Source organism: Enhydra lutris, unplaced genomic scaffold (assembly GCF_002288905.1).
Source record: "Enhydra lutris kenyoni isolate GAN:26980312 unplaced genomic scaffold, ASM228890v2 scaffoldscaffold77, whole genome shotgun sequence".
NCBI classification, from domain to species: Eukaryota; Metazoa; Chordata; class Mammalia; order Carnivora; family Mustelidae; genus Enhydra; species Enhydra lutris.
The window spans coordinates 2,691,140-2,713,905 of NW_019154161.1; the positions used below are offsets into that span (position 1 = coordinate 2,691,140).

The window sequence follows — 22,766 nt, forward strand, 5'->3', positions numbered from 1 at the left end:
TAAGAAGGAAATCCTGCTGTTTGCAATGACGTGGGTACATCTGGAGGATGTGATGCTAAGTGAAATAAACCAGAGAAAGATGAATCTTGTAGGGTATCACTTATATGTGGAATCTATTTTTTTTTATTAAAGATTTTATTTATTTATTTGACAGAGAGAGATCACAAGCAGGCAGAGAGGCAGGCAGAGAGAGAGGAGGAAGCAGGCTCCCCGCCGAGCAGAGAGCCCGACGCGGGGCTCGATCCCAGGACCCCGAGATCACGACCCGAGCCGAAGGCAGCGGCTCAACTCACTGAGCCACCCAGGCGCCCCTTATATGTGGAATCTAAAAAAGGCAATTCAGAGCGCCAGCGAGTAGCCCCAGCCTGGGGCTGGGGTGTGTGTGTGCAGGGGAGATGGGGAGATGTTGGTCAAAACTCACAAAGTTCTGAGGATCCAATGTACAGCATGGCGACCATAAATAACAATACTGTATTGGGGCGCCTGGCTGGCTCGGTCGCTTAAGCATCCAGCTCTTAATTTCGGCTCAGGTTACGATCTCAGGGTCGTGGGATTGAGCCCTACATCGGGCTCTGCACTGGGCGTGGAGCCTGCTTGGGATTCTCTCTCTCCCTCTGCCCCTGCTCCCTCTCTCTCTCAAAAAATAATAATAAACTCTCTAAACAAAACAAAAAAATCAATACTGTATTGTCCATCTGAAATTTCCTAGAGGTTGGTTTTTGCTTTGCTTTTGGGTATATCTGAATTTTGTTTCCAGTTTGATTAAGACGGTGGATCTTAAGTGTTCTCATCAGGCACAAAAAGGTAACTTTGTGAAGCGATGGGCGTGTCCATTAACTTGATCACCATAACCATTTTACAATGTATGGGTATATTAAGTTACCATGTTCCACACACTTAAAAACCATGTTGTATATCTAAAACATATATAATCTTTCCTTGTCAATCATACCTTAATAAAGCTGGAAAAAAACTTCAACACTCATGGCAACTTCCTTGGGAAGGTAGCCACCACCCATCTTTCCCTCCCTCATACACACACACACACACACACGCTCACGTAGTTTGGGTAGGGTGCTATCTCCAGGCACCCCAAGTACCCTGAGTTTCCTCTCTTATTACAGTACATGTCACCTTACCTTCTGTCTTCCAACCAGAGATGAGCCTACCTCTCCTCTGCTCACACACCTTCTGTGGCTCCCTATTGCCCTTAGGACAAATTTCCAGCCCTTCTGCCACAGGGCCCACTTTCCTTTTATCTCTTCCCCTTCATCCCCCTCCCCAAACCCTTGAAAAGATCCTCAGTCCTCAGCTCCAAATCCAGCCTGGCGCGAGGGCTCCTCTGGGTCCCCCGGTGTCCTGCATCCCCTCCACAGATGTACGGATTATGGGTTCCCAGCACAGGCTGGGGGCTTGTTGGATTGCTGGGTCTGACTTTTCTTTGGGTTTCTAGCTTTGCCCTGCCAGGGCCAGGCACACAAGAGGACCCAGGAGATACGTCTCATCGCGTCAGGCCTGGCAAGAGTCGCTTCCAACCCTGGCTGGGTCACTGTGGGAGCTTGGCCAGCCCCTTATCCTCACTAAGCCTCAATTTCTTCAACTCCAAATCGAGGGCTGAGGTGGTAAATAAGAAAATATGAAGTCCCCTCCACATCTGTGCGTCTGGGAATCTCTTGCTTGGCTGTCCTTCCTTGTCCTTCCTTGCACCCTGCTTGGGGGTGGGGGGAACCTCAGGCACGGTCACATGACTCATTTTGTTCAATGAGAGTGAGAGTGAGGACAGTAACAAGCGTCACTTCTGCATGAGATTAACAGGGCAGGGAGTGGATCTTTAATGGCAGAAACCATGTTGAATTGGGCCTCCGTCAGCCCAATTCACGTGAATCAAGTCAGCAGAGCCTGCGTGGCTCTGATGAACAGAGGGCCCCTGCCACCGCCAATGGACAGCTAGTGTGAGCAACCAATGAACTTGTGGTTGACGACCACAGAGGTCTGGGGGTTGTTAATGCAGCAAAGCCTCGCCTGTCCTGTTACACCTGCCATCTCTGCTCCCTGCCCTCTTCACTTCACATTCAGCCTGGCTTAGCTACCTTGTCGCACTGAACAGATGCTTCTGGATTATTCACGTGCTTTCAGTCTATCTCCTCTTGCGGTGGGCGGGATACCTGGCCCTGGAGATGTCCACTGGAACCTCTGATTGTTCCCTTGCATGGCCAAAGGGCCTCTGCATATACGACTTTGTTAATTATCTTGAGATGGGGAGATTATCATGGGTTGAGTAGGTCCAGTGTCACCACAGACGGATTTGGAAGGGAAGGAGGGAGGTGAGAAGATCACAGTCATCGTGATGCCATGAGAGAAAGACTCGAGTGGCCACTGCTGGCAATGAGAAGTGATGCAGGGGTGCCTGGGTGGCTCAGTTAAGCGTCTGCCTTCGCCTCAGGTCGTGATCCTAGGGTGCTGGGATCAAGCCCCACAATGGGCTCCTTGCTCAGTGGGGAGCCCCTGCTTCTCCCTCTGTCCCTGTCACCCCCCCACCCCGCTTGTGGTCTCTCTCAAATAAATAAATAAATTCTTAAAAAAAAAAAAAGTGTTAGGTGGTCATGCACCAGGGAAAGTGATCCTCCCTCCCCTTGGGCTCTAGCTAGCAATGCAGTCCTGCTGACACCTTGATTTTCTCTCAGTGAGACCCACTTCAAACGTCTGATGTCCAGGACCCTACGATAATACATTTGTGTTGTTTTACTTAAGGCACGAACTTTGTTACAGCAGCGACAGGAGCCTAATACACCTGTCGCCTGCTAGCACACGGGCTCCTGAGGCCAGCGGTCTCACCAGCACCTAGAACAGCGCCTCACTCACAGCGAATGCTCGCTGGGTATTTGCTGCCTGATTGGAGGCTGCACAGACCAGGTCCTCCTGCCCACCTCCCAGGACAGAGATGATTGGCTCAGAGGCAGAGGCCTGACCCAAGCTGGCCAATCAGATTTTCTCTCCCTGGAAGCAGCGTGGACACTTGCCTGGGCTCTGGACTTGGGGGGGTTGTGGACCTGGCTGGCGGTCACCTTCCGCTGGTTAAAGCAACAAGATTACTAGGAAGGGGGGCGCCTGGGTGGCTCAGTGGGTTAAGCCGCTGCCTTCGGCTCAGGTCACGATCCCAGGTCCTGGGTTCGAGCCCCACATCGGGCTTTCTGCTCAACAGGGAGCCTGCTTCCTCCTCTCTCTCTGCCTGCCTCTCTGCCTACTTGTGATTTCTGTCAAATAAATAAATAAATAAATCTTTAAAAAAAAAAAAAAAGATTACTAGGAAGGACATTAAGGCAGCCCATGGGATCCTGGGGGGAACTGTCAAACCACAGATGGGAACAAGAGCCTTCCAGGGACTTCCCTCCAGCTCTCTCATTCCTTTCTTTTCCAAACATCCAGATCCTGGGAGAGGTAATTATTCTGCCCAGCCTTAGTCAGATCCTGACAGGAGGCTGGCTGCCTATTCCCATTTGCCTCATGACAGAATTAACCTCTAACGAGCAGCAAGCATTCACAAAGCATGTCCCGTGTACCCACCAAGTCAATCAGTCTGGTTGGAACTATTAGTCCCATTTTGCAGATGAGGAAACAGGCGCAGAGCAGTGAAGAAGCTTTCCAAAAGTCACATCGCTGTAAAAGGTGACAGAAGCAGACAGGTAGGGACAGAAAACTCCAGAGATGGGGCGCCTGGCTGGCTCAGTCAGTGGAGCATTGGACCTGAATGTTGGGGTCATGGGTTCAAGCCCCATGTTGGGTATAGAGATTATGAAAGAAAATGAAGTTAGGGGCACCAGGGTGGCTCAGTGGGTTAACCTCTACCTTCAGCTCAGGTCATGATCTCAGGGTCTTGGGACCGAGCCCCTCATCGGACTCTCTGCTCGGCAGGGAGCCTGCTTCATCCTCTCTCTCTGCCTGCCTCTCTGCCCGCTTGTGATCTCTCTCTGTGTCAAATAAATAAATAAAATCTTAAAAAAAAAAAGAAAAGAAAGTTAAAGAAAAGAAAAGCCCCAGACGGGGTATCTGGGTGGCACATGGTTAACCGACTGCCTTTGGTTCAGGTCATGACCCTGGAGTTCCAGGATCGAGTCCCACATCGGGTTCCCTGCTCAGCGGGGAGTCTGTTTCTCCCTCTCACCCTCCCCCTCTCACGCTCGCTCTCTTTCTCCCAAATAAATGAATACAACCTTTTTTAAAAAATAAAAAAAATACTATTAAAAAGAAAAAGAAAGAAAAGCCCCAGAAATCAAAGAGAAAGAAGGAAAAAGAAAAGGAGGAAGGAAAAAAAGACCCCAGAAATCATGTGCCTCCAAGAAAGGACCAGACCTGGTTCCTGCATACTTTTGGTTTCTCCAGGACCTGGGGCCCCTCAGATGTATGTCTTGCCCTATTTTCTGAGGGAGGTCTCTGCAGCCTTCCAGAAAATTCCCTCTTATCCTAAGCTAGCATGAATGGGGTCCTGGCTTCCCAAAGAATTCTGAAACGGGCATTGTGCTGGAGCCACTCAGATGGGTTCATGGGAATGGACGGTTAAAAATTCAGGAATTTTGTCAGCCTGTTTGTTGTTCAGTCATCTGGGCTGGAAATCTGACATGGTGGGAGCATGTCCCAGTTCCAATGGGAACCTGCGAGTGCTACTTACCAGGCCTTTATCCTACTCCTGAGAGCCACTGTGCTTTTACTCTGTACCAGCACACCACGGATCCTGAAACGACGCATTGGCAGAGCAAGTCAAAGAGCGAGAGCCTCAGGATGGAGAAGACCCGGGGGGAAACAAGAGGCCCTGGGGTCCTGTCCGGGGCTTCTTAGAGTTCCCTTTATCTGTTTGACAAACACTGTGTTGTACCAGAGCCAGCCCACCCGGCTGCTGAGTCTCTGAACTCGGATGGCCTCGAACTGACCAGAAGTTGCTACTCCCCCACTTCCTCCCCTCAGAAGCACAGCCAAGGTTGGTTAGAGTTTATTGGAGGACATGGAAGTCCTAATAAAAGAAAGTTCCAGGCTTCTGGTGTCTGTCAGAGTCCATCTCTCCTCTGTCCAAGGTGGAGCAGGAGGCACTCGGGCATCAGTCTCCCATGGGCAGCCACAGGGCCTTGGTCCGTGCTGCTCGCAGCCCCAGCTCTTGGCCTGCCCCCTGGGCTTCCTGATCCCAGGCGCGAGGACAGCCCCGGTTCACCCACACCGGCTTCAGGTTTCCAGCTGAGGCCCACTCCACAAACTGGGAGCCCTGGCATGAGAAGAGGGGGATCAGGACTTCTGCCAGCTGGGATGCCAAGTAGCTGTGTCTTATTACTGAGGGGCCTGATGGCTTGACCTAGGCTCTGTTTCTACAATGCTCGGTCTGTAGTCCACAGACCTTCCAGATGCTGAGGGAAACAAGGCTGACCTTTGCGGCTAGGGGATTTCCTCCCCATTAACGGCCCACATTGAAAGGAATGGGGCTTGGGTTCTTGGTGACAAGGAGTTCCCCTGTTATCATCAGGAGGGTGGACAGTGGGCCTCTGGTTCTGCTACTAGGGTGTGGTCCTTAGCAACAGGTTGTCCAATGAGATGAGGTTTTTGGGCCCTTGTTGCTATGCTAAGGAGACCCCCTTACTTAGCAAACTGGCTCTAAAAGGGCAGGACCTCCTCACCCGGTTGTCCTCCCTAGTAACTGGAACTCTAAGGTGGCAATGCCCTGATTCCAGAAAAGGAAGAGGCTGTCGGTGAGGTTCGAGACGGCGAAAAGACAGCAAAGCAAAGGGTACCTCAGCAGATCCGAAGTACCACAGGGCCTGGACATCCTGGTGCAAGGCCAGGCAGCGGGTCAGGTGGTCCCGGTCGCCAGTCACCACATTTACCAGGCCTGCTGGCAATAAGGCGGCCATATCCTAGGGGACAGTAGAGAGGATTGGGCGGGAAGGGAGTCAGAGACCCGGAGGCAATAGGCTGGGTGAGGAGTGAGCATCCAGGGAGAGCCCTTGGGGCTCCTGGAAGGAACGGGACGCAGGTCATGAGTGGCGAACACTTGAGGCCTGGACAGAACGGTCTCGGGGTCGATGAGCAATGCCAGGCTTAGATGGGGGTGGGGTGGGGGGGTTACCATGGTTACCAAGGGGTGGGGTGAGTACAAGCCTGGGGCACCTCCCATCCACCTGCTGCCCCAGGGGCTGCTGGGAGCGCAGCAGGAAGGCGGGAAACTGTACCTGGCAGACCTCCAGGGCGGGGATGGGACAGGCCCCGCTGGGCACCAGGACCACAGTGTTGCCATGGGCCAGGGCGGCAGCCAGCAGGGACACGAAGGCAAGCAGGGGCCACTCGTCAGGGCACACAACGGCCAGCACGCCCAGCGGCTCCCGCAGCCGGAGCACCGGGCCTTTCAGCTCTGCCACCTGCGGGGACAGGCAGGAGGTCAAGGGCTGGGCACAGGAGCCTCGTCGTCTGCCCCATTCCTCCTCTCCCCACCTTTCCTCTCCTGTAACAATGCCTGTGATGATTCACTGGTCAAAGCGCAGAGCCGACTGGAGCCAGGCTGTGGGCTCTGCCCCTCACCAGCTGTGTGACCTCGGGGGAGTTACTTAACCTCTCTGGGCCTCAGTTCCCCATCTTTCAAATGAGCCGAACGGTGCTTCCCTCAGAGGTTTGGTGTTGAAATGAAATAAATTGTGTGTAGAGAGCTCAGAACCTGGCCCGTGGGTTTGTTTCTGTGTGTGTGTGTATAATTTTTTTAAAACTTTATTGAATATAATTGACATTCACTAAACTGCGTGCATTTTAAGGGTCATAATATGTTATTTCTTTCTTTCTTTTTTTTTTTTAAGTAACTTTATGCCCAACATGGGGCTTGAGCTCATGACCCCGAGATCAAGTTTTATACTCTACCAACTGAGCCTGCCAAATGCCCTCAAATCACTTGAAACCATCACTCAATCAAGATAATGGACTTCACTCCCCCAAACCTCCGGGTGCCCATTAGTGATCCTTTCCACCTGACTCCACCTGAACCCTCTCCCTCCTCAACCACCGCTCTGCTTCCGCTCACTACAGTTTGTCTTTTCTAGAATTTTCTAGATACAGAATTATATAGGCTCCACTGTTTCTAATTTGGCTTCTTTCACTCCTCAGAGCCCCTTTGAGATTCACCCACGGGACGCTGAGCAGGGCCCCGCTGTTACGGGTGAGGCACGCTTTGTTCATTAACCTCCCAAGGGACGTTTGGATTACTCCCACTTTTTGTTTTATTTATCATATTTATTTATTTGTTTTAAAAATAAACTCCAGGGGCGCCTGGGTGGCTCAGTGGTTGGGGCCTCTGCCTTCGGCTCGGGTCACGATCTCGGGGTGCTGGGATCGAGTCCCACATCGGGCTCTCTGCTCAGCGGGGAGCCTGCCTCCTCCTGTCTCTCTCTGCCTACTTGTGATCTGTCAAATAAAAAAAAAAAAAAAAAAAAAAATCTTAAAAATAAACTCCAGGCGCCTGGGTGGCTCAGTGGGTTGAGGCCTCTGCCTTCATCTCCGGTCATGATCCCAGGGTCCTGGGATTGAGCTCCACATCGGGCTCTCTGCTCAGCGGGGAGCCTGCTTCCCTTCCTCTCTGCCTGCCTCTCTGCCTACTTGTGATCTCTGTCTGTCAAATAAATAAATAAAATCTTAAAAAAATAATAAAAATAAAAAATAAATAAATAAAAATAAACCCCATGCCCAAAGAGCGGCTCAAACTCACTCCCCCTGAGATTAAGAGTCACGTGCGGCACGGATGGGGCCGGGCGCGAGACTGCTTCCAGTCCTCAGCTACTAGGAATAATGTCGCTATAAAATTGGGGCATAAATCCCATATGGATACATGTTTTCACTGTTTTCAGATTAAAACCTAGGAGTTAGGGGCACCTGGGTGGCTCTGTCAGTTGGGCTTTCGACTCTTGGTTTCGGCTCAGATGATGATCTCAGGGTCGTGAGATCGAGCCCCATGTCGGGCTCCTCGCTCAGTGCAGAGCCTGCTTGAGAGTCTCCCTCCCTCTGCCCTCCCACTCGTGCTCTCTCACTGTCTTCCCGCAAGTCCAGCTCACTCCCAGGTCCTTGCTCTGACTCCCACCCCAAGCTGCCCTCGCTGTCTGCCGGCTCACACGACCCTCTCACCTGCAACACATGGCCCTGGGCCTGGGCACGGGCGCCCCAGGCCCGGAGCTGCCTGGCGCTCAGCTTCACCTCCGCCTGGGCGTCCTTGAGCTTCACGCCATGCCTCTCCAGCCTCGAGGTGAGGGCAGACTCCCGGCGCTCCAGGGCAGATGCGAGGGCCCACAGCAGGGTCGCCCGGGTCCCTGGCGACTGGCCCACCCAGCTGGGGGGAAGGGGACACAGTGCAAATTAGGGTCAGCTTTCTGGTCCTGGATCCTTCCAGATGTCCCTCCTCTGTCCGCAGCCCCAACGATGGGGCTCCAGGCCCCACGGCCCCATCTGCTTGGGGAGGGGAGTGAGGGCCACAACCCATGTCCTGTCAGCCTTGGGAGTTTGGACCTCACAGCCCACCAGTCCCAGACCCCATATGCACTCAGCCCTTGGGGGTCTCAGACCACTCTCTCTAACGCCCATTACCTCTGGGTTCTCCCAAATGACTTCCTTACCCAGGGGCAGCCTGGTGAGCGGCCTCCACGGCCCCTCGGACATCCTTGGCTCCTCCCTCAGCCACGTAGCTGTGGAGATTGCCTTGCAAATCCTGGATGGGTCTGGAGCTCCGGGACACCGGAGCTTGGAGACGGCCGCCGATGAAGAGCCCATAGGGGGCTGCTGGGCTGGAGGAGGGTGAGGCGTGGGTGTGGGTCCTGGGGTCACGTCTCCTCAGACCCTGTGCTCCACCCCGCCATGCCTCTGGGAGAGCTCAGTCCTTCATTCAGCAGAATGGGGACTCTCCTTAGGAGAGAGGGTCGGTGTGGGGCCACACACGGGGACCCCTCAAGACCACGATGAACCCCCCCCCCTCCAGCCCACGAGGAGCCAGCCCCAACCTCCCTTCTCCCCCTCCCCTCCCCGGGGGGATTCTGGGAGTCGCAGCCCCTGACACAGCTCACCTGGGTCCTGTTTCAGGCCCTGCTGGTAGGGTGGAGGGGACAGCGAGACCAAAGGTGTCATAGTTCAGATTCTCAGAAAAGTAAGACAGCCGGGCGGGGGTCCCTGAGGGCCGCGCGTACTCATACAGACCCTGGGGGAGGGGCAGCGTCAGAAGGATGCAGGGGACGGCGCGAGGTGGCTGAAGGGCTTGACGACGGGGCGGAGGAGGGGCGTACTCACATCGGGGCCCCCGTGCCAGGAAGACCCACTCTCCTTGCAGCCGCCTGCGGGCACCTGAGTGTTTCGCAGGCCGTGGGCATTGATCCAGACGGTGCCCATCTGGAGCCTGTGGGGAGAGAGGGGGACGGGAGACAGAGTGGAAAGTGGTGGGGGGCCTGGAGTCAGGGAAGAGGGGCGGGCAGAACTCCAGAGAGAGGGGATAGAGACCTCAAGACTGAGAAAAAAGAGCAGAAGCTGGGCGCCCCCCAACAGGCTGCCCCCCTGTGGCCCCCGCAGGTGCCGACTGACCCCCAGCCCAGCTCCAGGGCCTGCCCTAGTCTCTCGCTCCACACACTGGCACTGGCTCCTCGGGGCGTTCCGTTGGCCACGGCCAGGGCCTCCTTAGCTGTGCGGAATGGGGAGGCCACAACCACGGGCCAGGGCACCTGGAAGGGGTGAGGACGGAGCTCAGGGGGCCCGGCCAGCTTCTCTCCCCAACATCCGTTAGGGGAGCGGCTTCCAACCGTGAGCAGGCCCCGGACCCAGACCCAGGGGTCACCCCATGGGTGCCTCGGCAGGCGGAGTCTTGCTGCTCAGGTCTGGCCGTAGGTGAGTGGATGGAATAGGATCTCTGGGGCCTTGGAGGGCTCACCTCTGCCTGCGTACACGGGGAAGCCGGGGGCAGGTCAGAGACCAAAGTCGGGGGGAAGAACGGGCTGTCTGAAGGCACATCTCCAGCCTGGAACACCTGAAGAGAAGCAGATCGACAAGTTCACTTCTGGAGCCTCCTCCCTCAGATCTGGGAGTCCAGACCCCCAGCCCCTCCTCCCTCAGACCCAGGAGTCCTTGCCCCCAGCCACTCTCCCCTTAGACCCGGGAGTCCTCGCCCCAGCCCCTCCTCCCTCAGACCCGGGAGTCCAGACCCCCATCCACAGCCTCTCCTCCCTCAGACCCAGGAGTCCTCACCCCCAGCCCCTCCTCCCTCAGACCCAGGGGTCAGGTCTCCAGGTCCCTCCTCCCCTGGCATCCTGGAGTCTGTGCCTGTTGCTCACCTGTGCGCCCTGACTTTGGGCCTCATGCACGTAGCGCTGGGCCAGGTCATGTGCGGCCGCCCCTCGAGCCCCCATGTCCACGGCCCCATCCAGTCCTCGACCACCCCGAAGCCGGGCCATCCTCTCCTGGAGCCGCCTCATCGTCTCGTCCCACACAGACTCCTGGATGAGGAGCCTGAGTCCCCCCTGCGAGGGAGAGGGATGTCAGGGAGGGCAAAGCAGGGCCCGCCTTGAGGGGACAGTCCCCCACAGAAGGCCAAGCCTTGGGGACACACACAGATCAGAGGAGAGTCAGGGAGGAGTGACCGGGGAGCCCAGACACTCACCAAGGCCCAAGAGCCAGGCAGGGGGGCAAGCTACAGAAGGGGGTGACTCAGAGTGAAGACAGAGGTTGGAAAACTAGGGACGTGCACACTCAGAAAAGTGCAGAGAACCTCTAAGAACAAGAGACATGAGGCCCTGCAGAAACAGGAGGGCTGGGATGGGGAGATCCAGGAATCTGAGGTGAAGATGAGCCCCATGCTCCTCTTGTGCTGGTGCAGTAAGAGAACGTGTGACCCAAAACACTGAAAATTACAATTGGTGGAGAGACACGAGGCCTTGAGGTCTGGAGACGGACATGCATGACCCCCAGGACTCAGGGGACCCCGAGCACATGGGCCTTACTGCGTTGCGGTCGGACCAGGCCGCATCCACGACACCCTCCACAGCCGAGTCCACATCCGCCGCCTCCGTCAGCACCAGCAGCGACTCGGCCCCCAGGGCCAGGCCCAGTTCGGCACCCCTGCCCGCCAGGCTCCGCCGAAGGGCACGTCCTTCCTGCAGGATCCCCACCGAATTCAGCTGAGGGAGGGGCCTTCCGGCCTCCCAGCCACGTCCTGTCCCCCTCCCAGCCCCGAAGATACCTCGACGGTTCCACAGAAGGTCACCTTCTGGACTCTAGGCTGGGAGGCCAGGACCGGGCCCAGGGAGGCAGGGCCACTGACCACATTGAGGATTCCTGGGAACGAGTCTAGCTCCCCTGCCAGCTGGGCCAGGAGGAGAGGTGTCGGGGAGGCTGGTGGCACGAGGACCACTACAGTACAACCTGGAAAAGGTGGGCAGCTCAAAAACCCTGGAGTCTGGGCCCCCAGTGCCTCCTCCCTCAGACCCTAGAGTCTGGGGCCCCAGCCCCTCTTCCCTCAGACCCTGGAGTCTGGGCCCCCAGCTCAGACCCAGGAGTCCGGGCCACCAGGCCCTCCTCCCTCAGACCTAGGGGTCCAGTTTCCCCCCAAGCCCCTCCTCCCTCAGACCCAGGAGTCCAGACCCGCAGCCCCTCCTCCCTCAGACCCAGCAGTCCAGGCCCTCAGTCCCCTGCTCCCTCAGACCCAGGGGTCCAGGCCCCCAACCCCCCCACCTCAGACCCAGGAGTCCAGACCCGCAGCCCCTCCTCCCTCAGATCCAGCCCATCAATTACCCACAGCCAGGGCTGGGCAAATCCTCCACATCATCTCAAGGAAGGAGAATGTAGGTGGCAAGATGAGACCGATCACTCCTGTAAGAATAAATAAGGGGACTGGGGCAGGTACTGCTAGGTCATGGGGGAGGAAGGGGCTGGGGGCCAGGACTCCTGCTTCTCACCCATGGGCTCCCAGCCTGCCAGCACCTCCTCCTGGGTGGACGCCTGGATGGCATGGTACTGGAGCAGCTGCTGGGCCAGTGGGACATCCCCGTCTCGAACCTCTCGAATGGCTCGCCCAGAAACCAGGGACTCCAGGGTCCATAGCAGCCTCTGGTGTTTCTGGATCATCTTGGCCAGCCTGCAGAGAAAGCCGGGGGGAGTCATTTCCCTCTGCCCCTCAGTCACACCGTCCTGGAACACCCCCTGTGTACTTGGACTATAATCCCTATGATCTCCTGGGGGCATCCCTATCATTTGCCAGGGGTGGAGAGCCCCCCAGAGATTTATGGGAAATGTAGTCCAAGCAACTGTTCTCTTAGAAAGTGGAAACTTTGTCTCTAGTTGCCCCAAATGGGAGAAAATGGAAAATGGGCACTGGGGTCGGGAAAATGGGAGGCTCAGTGAGCCCTGGGGCTATTCTGGGGAACAGAGCTTTCTCATATTAGCCCTGGTGTATGGGATGTTTTAGCTGCTAGAGGCTTGAGGGTGTGGAGCCCACAGGAGCCTTAGATTGCAAGTAATTCGGCGAGCTAGAGCTCTCGGGAAAGAGAGTCTCTGTTCCCACAGTCTCAAGTGGATGCTGGGGGATGGAGACCTTCCCCACGTCCCGAGACCCACACCTCAGCTGCGTCACCTGACTAGGTGCTGGGCCCGAGAGGCTCCAGGGAGTCCGCTCCAGGTCTCGAACGCAGTCCCTGCTGCCTCCACGGCTGCCGCCACATCTTCAGCCTGTGCCTGGAGGCAACTGGCCAAGCTCTCTCCTGGGGAGATGAATGGAGGGATCCCAGATGGGAAGAGTGGGGGAGCCCGTGTCAGAGCTGGAGGTGGCTGAGATTTCCAAAGCCCGGGCGCACCCCAAGGCAGGAAAGCTAGTCCCCAGCCCCGTTCGGTGATGACCCTATTGGTTACTGCTCTGGCTGTCTCCCGTAATCAAGGAAGGGATCTTAGTAGAGAGTGACTTCAAAAAGCATCCACACGGGCTTGGAGCGGTAATTAGGATGACCGTTACCAGAAAGAGCCAGAAATCTTGGCCATCCCCCACTGGCTATACCCTGACCTCAGAGCCCTGAGCAAAGGGAATGGGGCCTTGTTGTCGGTCCAGCTGGGGGTGTAGATGCCTCTCCCTCCCATAGCAGCTGGGGGACACCTCATACCTGTGATGGGATCCTGGCAAGGCACTGAGTTCCTGTGTTCTGGCTTCAACCACTTCCCGTTTACATAGTGACCCAAGTGTCGGTCCTGGGTGTCCAGCCAGGCCTGTGGGAGGTGAAGACAGTTCGGAATGGGGTCTGGGAGGCAGCTGGGGGAGCTCAATCCCTGCCTAGAATCCTCTGGGAGAGGACACCTGCACCCCTCTGCCCCCCTGCTCATTCTTTTCCTGTGTAGAAGGAAAATAATCCCTAAATATAACATATATTATAACCAAAAACTCATCATGTTAAGCATTGTAAAGGATACAGTTCACAGCATTTAGGACGTGCCACCATCACCAGGATCTCCTTCTAGAATATTTCCATCCCCTTGCAAGGAAACTTTGTACACACTGGGCAGTCACTCTTCCCTCCCCCTGCCCCTAGCTTCTGGCTACCACTGATCTGCTTCCTGTTTCTGTGGATTTGCTGACTCTGGATATCTCACAGAAATGGAACCTTATAATCTGTGATTCTTTTTGCCTGGCTTTTTTCATCCAACACCCTGTTTTTACAACATCCAGTTGTAACATGTATCGATACTCCATTCCTGGGGTGTCTGGCTGGCTTGGTCCATTAAGCATCCGACTCTTGATTTCGGCTCAGGTCATGATCTCAGCGTCATGAGATCGAGCCCCGTACTGGGCTCCATGCTGGACATGGAGCCTGCTTGAGATTCTCTCCCTCAGTCTCTCCCCCTCTTCTCTTCCTTTTAAACAACAACAACAACAACAAACTTTTTTTTTTTTTTACACGCCTATACAATATTCCATTGTCTGGATAGGCCACATTTTGTTTATCCATTTATCACCAGCGGATGCGGGTTTGGTCTGTCTTTGCCTTCCAGTTATTGTGAATAGCACCGGTTGGAACACGCACACACGAGTTTTTGTTCCAACACCTGACTTTACTTCTAGGCATGTGGACCCAGGAGGGTCACAGGTCAACTCCACGAGTAACTTATGGAGGAGCCCACCAAGCTTTTTCACATTCTCTCCAGAGATATAGGAGGGCTGGCCTACTGACTTTGCTTTTTTCTTTTTTTTTTTTTTTTAAGATTTTATTCATTGATTTGACACAGAGAGAGAACACAAGTAAGCAGAGAGAGAGGAGGAAGCAGGCTCCCCACCGAGCAGAGAGCCCGATGCGGGGCTCGATCCCAGGACCCTGGGATCACGACCTGAGCCAAAGGCAGACGCTTAAGCCACTGAGCCACCCAGCTGCCCCTGTCCTACTGACTTTGAAATGTGGCTTAATAAAACCCTTTCTCCTCCATGGAGAAACGACCTGGGCGAGCTTCCTGTTTCTCAGGATTCCTGAGATAATTCCGCAGCATCACCAGGCAACAGTGACTCCTGAAGGGTCCATCGCACCTGCCTGGGAAAACTGGGAACACGCCATAGAGATCCAACGGGAGGCCCGAGCACTGGGGCTTTCTGGAGCGCCCTACATTCCTGAGATTGGGCGTGTACCTTGTCACAACCCTGGAGGCAATACCAGTGACACTGTTATCAGGCAATAATGGGTTCTATTTGGAAGGCGGGGCAGCTAAGCCAGGTGGCTCCTGCACCCGGCGGCCATCATTTCAAGGGGCAGCTCGGACCCCGCTGTAGACACAGGCTTACCAGGTGCAGCTTATTTGGCTGTGACGTGTCTACCTGAGCCCAGGGCACAGCGGAGAGGCACTGCAAACGGGACAGTGTGGCATGGAGTCTCTGGGGCTAGGAGACTGAATCTTGGCTCTAGTATTTACTGTTCAATGTCAGCTGGGGTGTAACAGTACTTTGGCCATCTGGAAAATGGGGATAAGCACAGCCCCTCGCTACTTCACGGGGCTGTGGCAAGGATTAATTAAATGCATCGATGCATATCGTACACTCAGAGCAGCGCTAGGTAGGATTCCCTCTTAATCTCACTGCACCTGGCCTTCCATATCTGCCCCATGTTTCTCTCCCTGGTCCTGCCTTCCCTAGATCCTGGTGAAATCCCAGACCTGCTTTCCACTCTTTCCTTCTACAACTGCTCTCTTCTTCTTAGCATCCCAAAGCCACATTCTCCCGATTTTCCTCTTACCCTGCCAACTGGCCCTTCTGCTTTTTCTCTGAAGTCGAAGGGTGAGTCAGAAGTTTCCCATTCAAATACCCTCAGGGAAAGACACATTTTGGAAATAGCTGGAGGTGCACGAACATGAGCGGGGCATGGGATGACATTAAGCAATGAGCGCTGGGATGCCTGGGAGGCTCAGGTCATGATCTCAGGGTTCCGGGGTCAAGTCCTGCCTTGGGCTCCTTTCTCGATGTTGAGCCTGCTGCTCCCCCTGCTTGTGCTCTCTCTTTTCTGACAAATAAATAAAATCTTAAAAAAAAAAAAAAAAGTGACCACTAATGTGAAGTGTGAAAAATGGCTAGGTGGGGTTGCCTGGGTGGCTCAGTCGCTTAAGTGTCTGACTCTTGATTTTGGCCCAGGGTTGTGAGATTGAGCCCCTTCTTGGGCTCTGTGCTGGGTGTGGAGACTGCTTAAGATTCTCCTGCCCCTCCCCCTCCTTGCATGCTTGCTGGAGCACTCTTGCTCTCTCTCTTAAAAAAAAATTAATTAAATTAAAATGGCTAGGTGATTATGTTACAAAATTAGTCTTTATCTGTTAGAAATGAGAATTCAAATATTTCTTGGAAGCTAACAGGACATCGGGGATTTAAATCGTTCCAGAAAAAAGAGAAAACAAAAGAAGGCAACACTGGACCACATGTCTGGCAATTCCTGAAGCTGAGGGATAGGTAAGTAGCAGTATTAAGTATTCTGTGGAAGTTTGCAGTCTCCACCCCACCCCACCAACCCCTCCAACCCCGCCCAAGAAAAACAAAACCATAAAAGAATGTCCACAGGGCCCTGGGAAGTCATGTTAGTGTAAGAGGGGCTGGTGGAGATTGGGAACTCTGTAACTTGTCTAAAGAGACAGTCACTATTGAATCCAGATGACTTTTGTCAGGGAATGTGAGCCAAACATTGCCAAATTTGGGGTTTTTACTTTCAAAAGAAGCTGGACTCCTCCTGGATGTTTACGGGGAATTAGTTGACCACTAGTTCACATTTTCAAAAATAAAGTGCGGGCCAAAGAAAACAGTTTGTTGGTTGAGTCTGGCTCACACATTGGAAGGTTGAGACCTTTGCTTGGGAGGCGGTGGGGGAACCATGGGCTGTGGAATCCTAGGGCTTAGGTTCAAATCTCAGCTTTGCCTCTTTTTAAACTGTGTTGACAGAGGGCAAATTACATACCCTTTATGCCTCCCTGTGCTATGGCGAAAATAATAACAATAATCCCCTCTCACAGCTGTTCTGGGGATTAAATTAGATCACACTGAGCACAGAGGCTGGCACAGAGAGCTCCCAGTGAATATAAGCTATGATTACTATTATTGCTATGATTACTATTAGCTATTATTGCTATTTCAGTATATTCCATCTCTAGCCAAGCTCTAAGTGTGGGAATGGTCTGTCCTCTGATCCAGATCGTCACTCCCTCAGTTCAACTATCTTTCCACATTGATGACTCCCAGGTCCCTGTCTCCAGACCTGAAGGCTTGGGCCCAAGTAACATTTGATGCCTTCACAAGGCCAAGGCTGTCCAGGGTCCCTCCCACTTTGACCATGTGATAACCAAGCTCAGGTCTATCTCCGGAGCCCCAGTCCTCCTGGGTTCACCACTAGTGGTGGTGGTGGTGGTGGTGAGGGGTGGGGGAGACAAGACGACAGAGACAGCCAAACCCCAGACACTGCCTTGCCCTTCAACTCCTGACACTGGTCCTCCTCTATCTCTGCCTCATCCCCTCCTATCTATCTATCCACTTCCACAACCCGCTCCAGGCTCTGGCCTCATCTTCCACTTGGACCACTGTCCCAGCCTAAGCTTTTCATTCCTGGGTGCTAGAGACCCTGTGGGATGAGGAGAGCCCCATGGGAGGAGTTCTTAGGAGCCTGGGTAATTATAGAATATGTGAGGCACCCTACTTATCCACAGGAACCACAAGAGGTTCTGGGGGACCCCGAGGGATCCCAGGGGGACTCGAAGGGACGCTTTAGAATCATGGGAGCCCCACGAGGGTATTCTGAGGGGCTGTAAGAGATTACAGTTAAGTTCTGAGCTATCCTGGGGTTCCCAGGATCCTAGGAGCTCCGCAATGATTGATGGGGGCCCTGAGAAATTACGGGGGACCCACAGGAGTTCGACGGGGTGGGGCTCAGAGAGCCACGCAAGCCACAGGATGTTCTGAGGAATCACGGGAAGTCCATGGAGATTCTGGGGGTCCTTGGAAGATCAGGGGTGCCCTACAGGAATTCCGAGTCCCTGGGATTCACGGGAGGTCCGGGAAGGGGAGGCTGAAGAATCACAGGAGGTCCTTTGGGGGCTCTGAGGCATCGGGGAAACACCGCCGCAGAGCGGAGGTACGAGAGAGGCTCCGAAACAAGAGAAAAGACTCAAGGGTTAAGAGGCAGCAGCCGCAAAGGCTCAAGGGAATGCCCTTCAAGGGTGGGTCCTAAGGAGAAGCCAGAGTCACGGGAACCGAGAAGGGCGGACCTGCCGCGGTGGATCACGGGAGTCCGCGCGCCAAACAAGACCCGGAGGCCTGGGGAGGGAGATTCGGGCAACGGCGAACGGCAGGCCCTCACCAGTGCGCATGCGTGGCTCTCAGGCACCGGTCCGTACTCCAGCGTGGTGAAGATCTCTCGGGCGCTGGGCCTTGCACGCGTAGCAGCCATCACGCTCCGGGGCCGCTTTCCACCAAGGAGTACGGGGCGCTCTGCCCAGAGGAACCTTGAGGTCGAAGGGCGGCACCGCCCCCTCCAGTCCAGGGGGGCGGGACTACGGGAGATAGAGCGTAACCCCGCCTTAGACCCAGTGGCCCCGCTCACACGCTCCAGCGGGCAAGGTGGTTTGGAGCATGCGCAATCCTCAGAGCGAGGCGCGGTGGGGGACGGGGACAGGACAAAAATGTGTCTTGCAAATAGAAAGGCTCCAGATTTAGAAGCGTGGCCGTATTTGTGTATCTCCTTTCCACCCTGTTCATACTGAGGGCAAGGAGTTCAGCTTTTAGTCCGAAGTACATTTACTAGAGAATCGACTCGAGCTCTGGGACGAAGCGATAGTTCGGAGGTCAGAAGGGAGTCTTTTAGGATAGACGTTTAAATTAAGGTTTTGAGTGTGCCAGCCTGGACTGCCCACACAGTAGCTTGGCCAGATGTAGTCTGGAAAGAGGAGAGGTATCGCTTTAATCGACCCAGGAAGTGTGGCATTCAGAAATTAGGTTCAGGGTTTAAAGTTTTGATTGGTTGAGGTGAGAGGCGTGGCTCCAGCCTTAGACTATGATTGGCCGGAACGTAGTGGGGTTCCCGGATTGGTGTCTGAGCGTTTGAGGTGGACGGAAGCGTGGTCTGCTGAAGTCCTTGGTTACAGAAGCTGGGAGTGTGGCTGTCGTATACACGTTCGGCACACAGGACTTAGCATCTAGAACTGTTGTCTCCAGCAGATTGGACAACCGTGTCTGGCATGAGTGGAATTGTAGTCTCAAGCCCAGATTCTTAGATTTCATACAGAATAGTGGGTGTCCGGCAGCAGGCCACGGAGTTCTAATACTGGCCAGGGTCCCTCCCCGCCCCCCGCCCCCCGCCCCGCGCACGTCGGTGTTGCTGAGGACGCCTAGGTCTCTTCTTCAGGTCTATGGCGGACTCGAAGCTGCTGGTGCCGGAGCTAAGCGAGGCAGAGAAAATGGGCGCTGAGACCGCGCGTTTCGAGGAGCTGCTGCTGCAGGTGAGGACTGACCGACTCCAGGGTCCCTGGGTATTCGGGGGATTTGTGTGTGTGTGTGTGTGTGTGTGTACACACCCGCTCACGCACACGTGTATATGCACACCCGAGGGTGCTCAGGGATGGGACTACATTCCCAGAACGCACTATATGGAATTATAGTTGCTTAACTCCCAAGTTTTCTAGGCTCTGGAAGAAATGCAAGTGGGGTTGGGGTTGTTCTTTGCGGTCCTCAAAGGAGGAGCGGGACATAGTATGTCCTATTCTGTGTACATCTCATATGCATAAAATTTCTCGACAAACCTTTGAAGAACAAAGGAGGGTCTGATGGCCCAGACGCCAGCATGAAGGTGGTTGTTTTCCTTCACACAGGCCTCCAAGGAGCTCCAGCAGGCCCAGACAAGCAGACCAGAATCTACACAGATCCAACCACAACCTGGTGAGAAAGGCAGAAACCCAGAGAGAGGGGGATAGAGTTGCAAAGAGAGTGGACAGAGGCTAGGGGCAGGGGACACAGAGATAGGAGGCGGGAGAGAGGCACAATAATGGGAGTACACAGGCCTTGGAGGGGGTTGTGACAGAGATCCAGAGAGAGCAGGGAAGGAACTAAGATCTAAAGAGAGGAGGAGGACAGGCGTGACTAGGGGGAGAGAGACTCAAAGATAGAGAGTTACAGAGGGGGCGCCTGGGTGGCTCAGTTGTTGGGCATCTGGCTTCGGCTAGGGTCATGGTTCCGGGGTCCTGTGATCGGGCCCCGCATCGGGCTCCCTGCTCAGTGGGAAGCCTGCTTCTCCCTCTCCCACTCCCCCTGCTTGTGTTCCCTCAAATAATAAATAAAGATAGAGAGTTACAGAGCCCAGGGGTGGGGCGGGGAGCAGATTCAGAAAGCAGAGGACTGATCAAGAGAAGGGGACAAAGAGGGGACAGATCAAGAGAACAGAGACTGAGGAGGGAATGAATGGAAACCCAGATGTATGCAGAGGCACACACCTCAGGACAAACCTATTTCCACCAGGTTTCTGCATAAAGACCAACTCCTCCGAAGGGAAGGTGTTCATCAACATCTGTCACTCCCCTTCCATCCCTCCTCCGGCCGACATGACGGAGGACGAGCTGCTTCAAATGCTGGAGGAAGACCAAGCTGGGTTTCGCATCCCCATGAGTCTGGGAGAGCCTCATGCCGAGCTCGATGCAAGTCAGTGCTCTTGGAGGACCCAGGGATCTCGCTCCCTAGGTCCTTTCTTCCCAAGGATCCAAGGGACCCTCCTCCCTTAGGACCCAGAAATCTGGCTTTCCTGACCTTATCCTTTTCTCTGTGATATATGCCTAGCCTCCTGGGCCTCCACTACCTGCTACATGGGGTGGTCCTGGTCCTGCCTGCCTGGCTAGGCTGGCCCTTCTCCCTGCCCTACCCCATGGTGAGGGGGAGCTGGGCAGGTGTCCTCATTAGCTGGCCGGACCAGCTCTCACTCTTGTTCCTGTTTCCTTCCTCACCCTTCTCCCTGTGTCTCTGTCTCTCAGCCTTGTCTCACCTGTCTCTGTTGAGTTTCTTTCTCTATATGCTTGTCTTTCAAATCACATATGATCCCCTGAAGCCTCCTGGACCACCCTTTGGGCAGTGCCCTGGGGAGGAGGGACTGATCAAACCCAGAACTTGCCCTTGAGACACTCCTAGTCTTAGGCGAGGGTGGTGGGGACAGATGCGATTGCAATATGGTATGATTTGTGCTGCTCTGGCAGGGGTGGGGGGAAGCCTTCCTGGAGGAGGAGGTGTCAGATCTAAGATGTGAAGGAACTGGAGGAGTTCATCGGGCCAAGACAGAGAAGAGGGTTGTAGGCAGAGGGGAAAGAGGAGTCCAGAAGCTGGAGAGTGATTGAATTGGATTGATTGGATCGGTCAGTCATCGGGAGAGACTGGAAGAAATTTAAACGGACCAGGTCCCCAACAGAGAAGTGAGCTTCTCTCCAGGTGGGAGGAGCAGACCATACAGGGTCTCCAGTGCCACGCGGAAGGACACGTACCTTCATCTTGGGGGCTGGGAAGCTTTGCAAGGGCTGTGTGCAGGGAAGGGGCAAGGTCAGCGCTGGGATGTGGTGGGAAAAGACGCGAGGGGAAGAGACGAGGCTAAGAGACGAGGCTGGTGCAAGTCTTGAGCCATTACTTTCTTTCTTTCTTTTTTTTTTTTTTTAAAGATTTTATTTATTTTACAGACAGAGATCACAAGTAGGCAGAGAGGCAGCAGAGAGAGAGAGAGAGGAAAGCAAGCTCCCTGCTGAGCAGAGAGCCCGATGCGGGGCTCGATCCCAGGACCCTGGGATCATGACCTGAGCCGAAGGCAGAGGCTTTAACCCACTGAGCCACCCAGGCGCCCCGAGCCATTACTTTCTAATTGTCTCCGGGTCTCTCTGGTTCTTGCGGCTGCTGGCCTTTATTGGTTTTGCCTTGTCCCCACAGAAGGCCAGGGTTGTACCGCCTACGACGTAGCCGTCAACAGCGACTTCTACCGGAGGATGCAGGTTGGGGGCAGGGCTGCGGGTGAGGCCTGGGCCGGGGCCTCTCCCTACACCCGGAGCCCTTCCGCAGTCCCCCTCTTACTCCTAGAACAGCGATTTCTTGCGAGAGCTCGTGATCACCATCGCCAGGGAGGGCCTTGAGGACAAATACAGTCTGCAGCTGAATCCAGGTGAGGGGCGGGGCCTGGGCCAGCGGGGACTAGAGGGGCGGCAGCATCTTGGGGACAGCCCTTGGGAATGGTGGAGCTAGTGTGGTGGGCAGGGATTTCCTTGGTCCCTAGGCTGTTGACTGCAAGGAGAAGGCGGGGCTTCCCAAGGTTGGGGGCGGGGCTGGGGCGGGTAGTATCAAGAAACCAGATGAGGGGCGGAGTCTGGATAGCCAGGGGGCGGAGCCAGTTGCATCTCTATGGGACAGATTGCAAAACAGGGTGGGTAGGGTCGAGCTAAAGTGGGCCTATTTCCTAAAGCCAAGCTTGGGGGTGTGGCTGGATCCCCGGCATCCTCCGAGGGGCGGAGCCTCCCCCCCCCCCAGGCTCTTGCTGTCATGACTCCTATGGAAGCAACGGGAACCCCGACCCTACCACCTTTGACCCCGAGCTTCCTACCCGCAGAGTGGCGCATGCTGAAGAATCGGCCTTTCCTGGGCTCCATCTCCCAGCAAAATATCCGCTCCCGGCAGCGTCCTCGGATCCAGGAGCTGGGAAACCTGTACACCCCTGACTCCCTGAGACCTGAGGAAGGGTGGGCCTTCAATGGGTTCTCTCTGTCATGTCTCTTCCTCCCCATAGGAAGCAGTGTCCTGGGGGCTCTGGGAACCCAGAGAGGGGAGAAGCAACACTCCCATCCAAAAGGCTCTCCGAGGCAGTAGGGCTCAGAGGCGGGAGAAAGGGAAGGATGAGCCCTGGCGAGGACCTGGTGGGTGCTCCTCAGTTTGGGGTTTTGCTCCTCCCCAGCCCCGAGAAGCCACACCTGAACCTTTGGCTGGAAGCCCCTGACCTCCTCTTGGCTGAAATTGACCTCCCCCGACTGGTGAGTGCACGCTTGACCAGAGCCAGAGAAAGGTCTGGAAGGGTTAGGATCTCTCAGGGGGAGGGAGCGGGGCTCGTTGCCAGACCTGTGGGAGCCTGGTTAGCACTGCCCCCTGAGTATAGCTGCCTGCTGTGGCCCACTTTGGGAGCCGTCCTGAGGGTGCTCTGGTCATTGTAAGTGCTCAGTCACAAGGACTTGTAATTACGGTCTCTCATCTTTTTCCTGGAAGACAAGACCCTTTACATATGGTATCC

The 22,766-nt window shown here is 55.0% G+C and overlaps 2 protein-coding genes across 3 annotated transcripts; one reads left to right on the top strand and one right to left on the bottom strand.

Moving 5' to 3' along the window:
• Window positions 1-4,968: 4,968 nt before the first annotated feature.
• On the bottom strand, window positions 4,969-17,996 carry LOC111160627 (aldehyde dehydrogenase 16 family member A1). 2 transcript variants are annotated; one of them, XM_022523851.1, is made up of 17 exons: window positions 17,835-17,996; window positions 13,134-13,236; window positions 12,614-12,740; window positions 11,940-12,118; window positions 11,776-11,853; window positions 11,225-11,406; window positions 10,986-11,138; window positions 10,320-10,505; window positions 9,920-10,015; window positions 9,577-9,713; window positions 9,289-9,394; window positions 9,069-9,199; window positions 8,625-8,792; window positions 8,140-8,341; window positions 6,210-6,395; window positions 5,772-5,894; window positions 4,969-5,251 (listed from the first exon to the last, which is right to left on the bottom strand). In XM_022523851.1, exons 1-17 carry the CDS (start codon window positions 17,922-17,924, stop codon window positions 5,090-5,092), a joined length of 2,409 nt encoding a protein of 802 aa, XP_022379559.1. In that variant the 5' UTR covers window positions 17,925-17,996; the 3' UTR covers window positions 4,969-5,089. The 2 variants fall into 2 exon arrangements, with proteins under 2 accessions (XP_022379559.1, XP_022379558.1); XM_022523850.1 differs by lacking the exon at window positions 10,986-11,138 and having other exon boundaries at window positions 17,835-17,981.
• Window positions 17,997-18,325: 329 nt separating this feature from the next.
• Window positions 18,326-22,430, top strand: LOC111160630 (PIH1 domain containing 1). Its single transcript, XM_022523854.1, has 6 exons — window positions 18,326-18,972; window positions 19,342-19,408; window positions 19,985-20,164; window positions 21,425-21,486; window positions 21,572-21,653; window positions 22,095-22,430. The coding sequence occupies exons 1-6, from the start codon at window positions 18,883-18,885 to the stop codon at window positions 22,349-22,351; spliced, it is 738 nt and encodes a 245-aa protein (XP_022379562.1). The 5' UTR covers window positions 18,326-18,882; the 3' UTR covers window positions 22,352-22,430.
• Window positions 22,431-22,766: the final 336 nt, after the last annotated feature.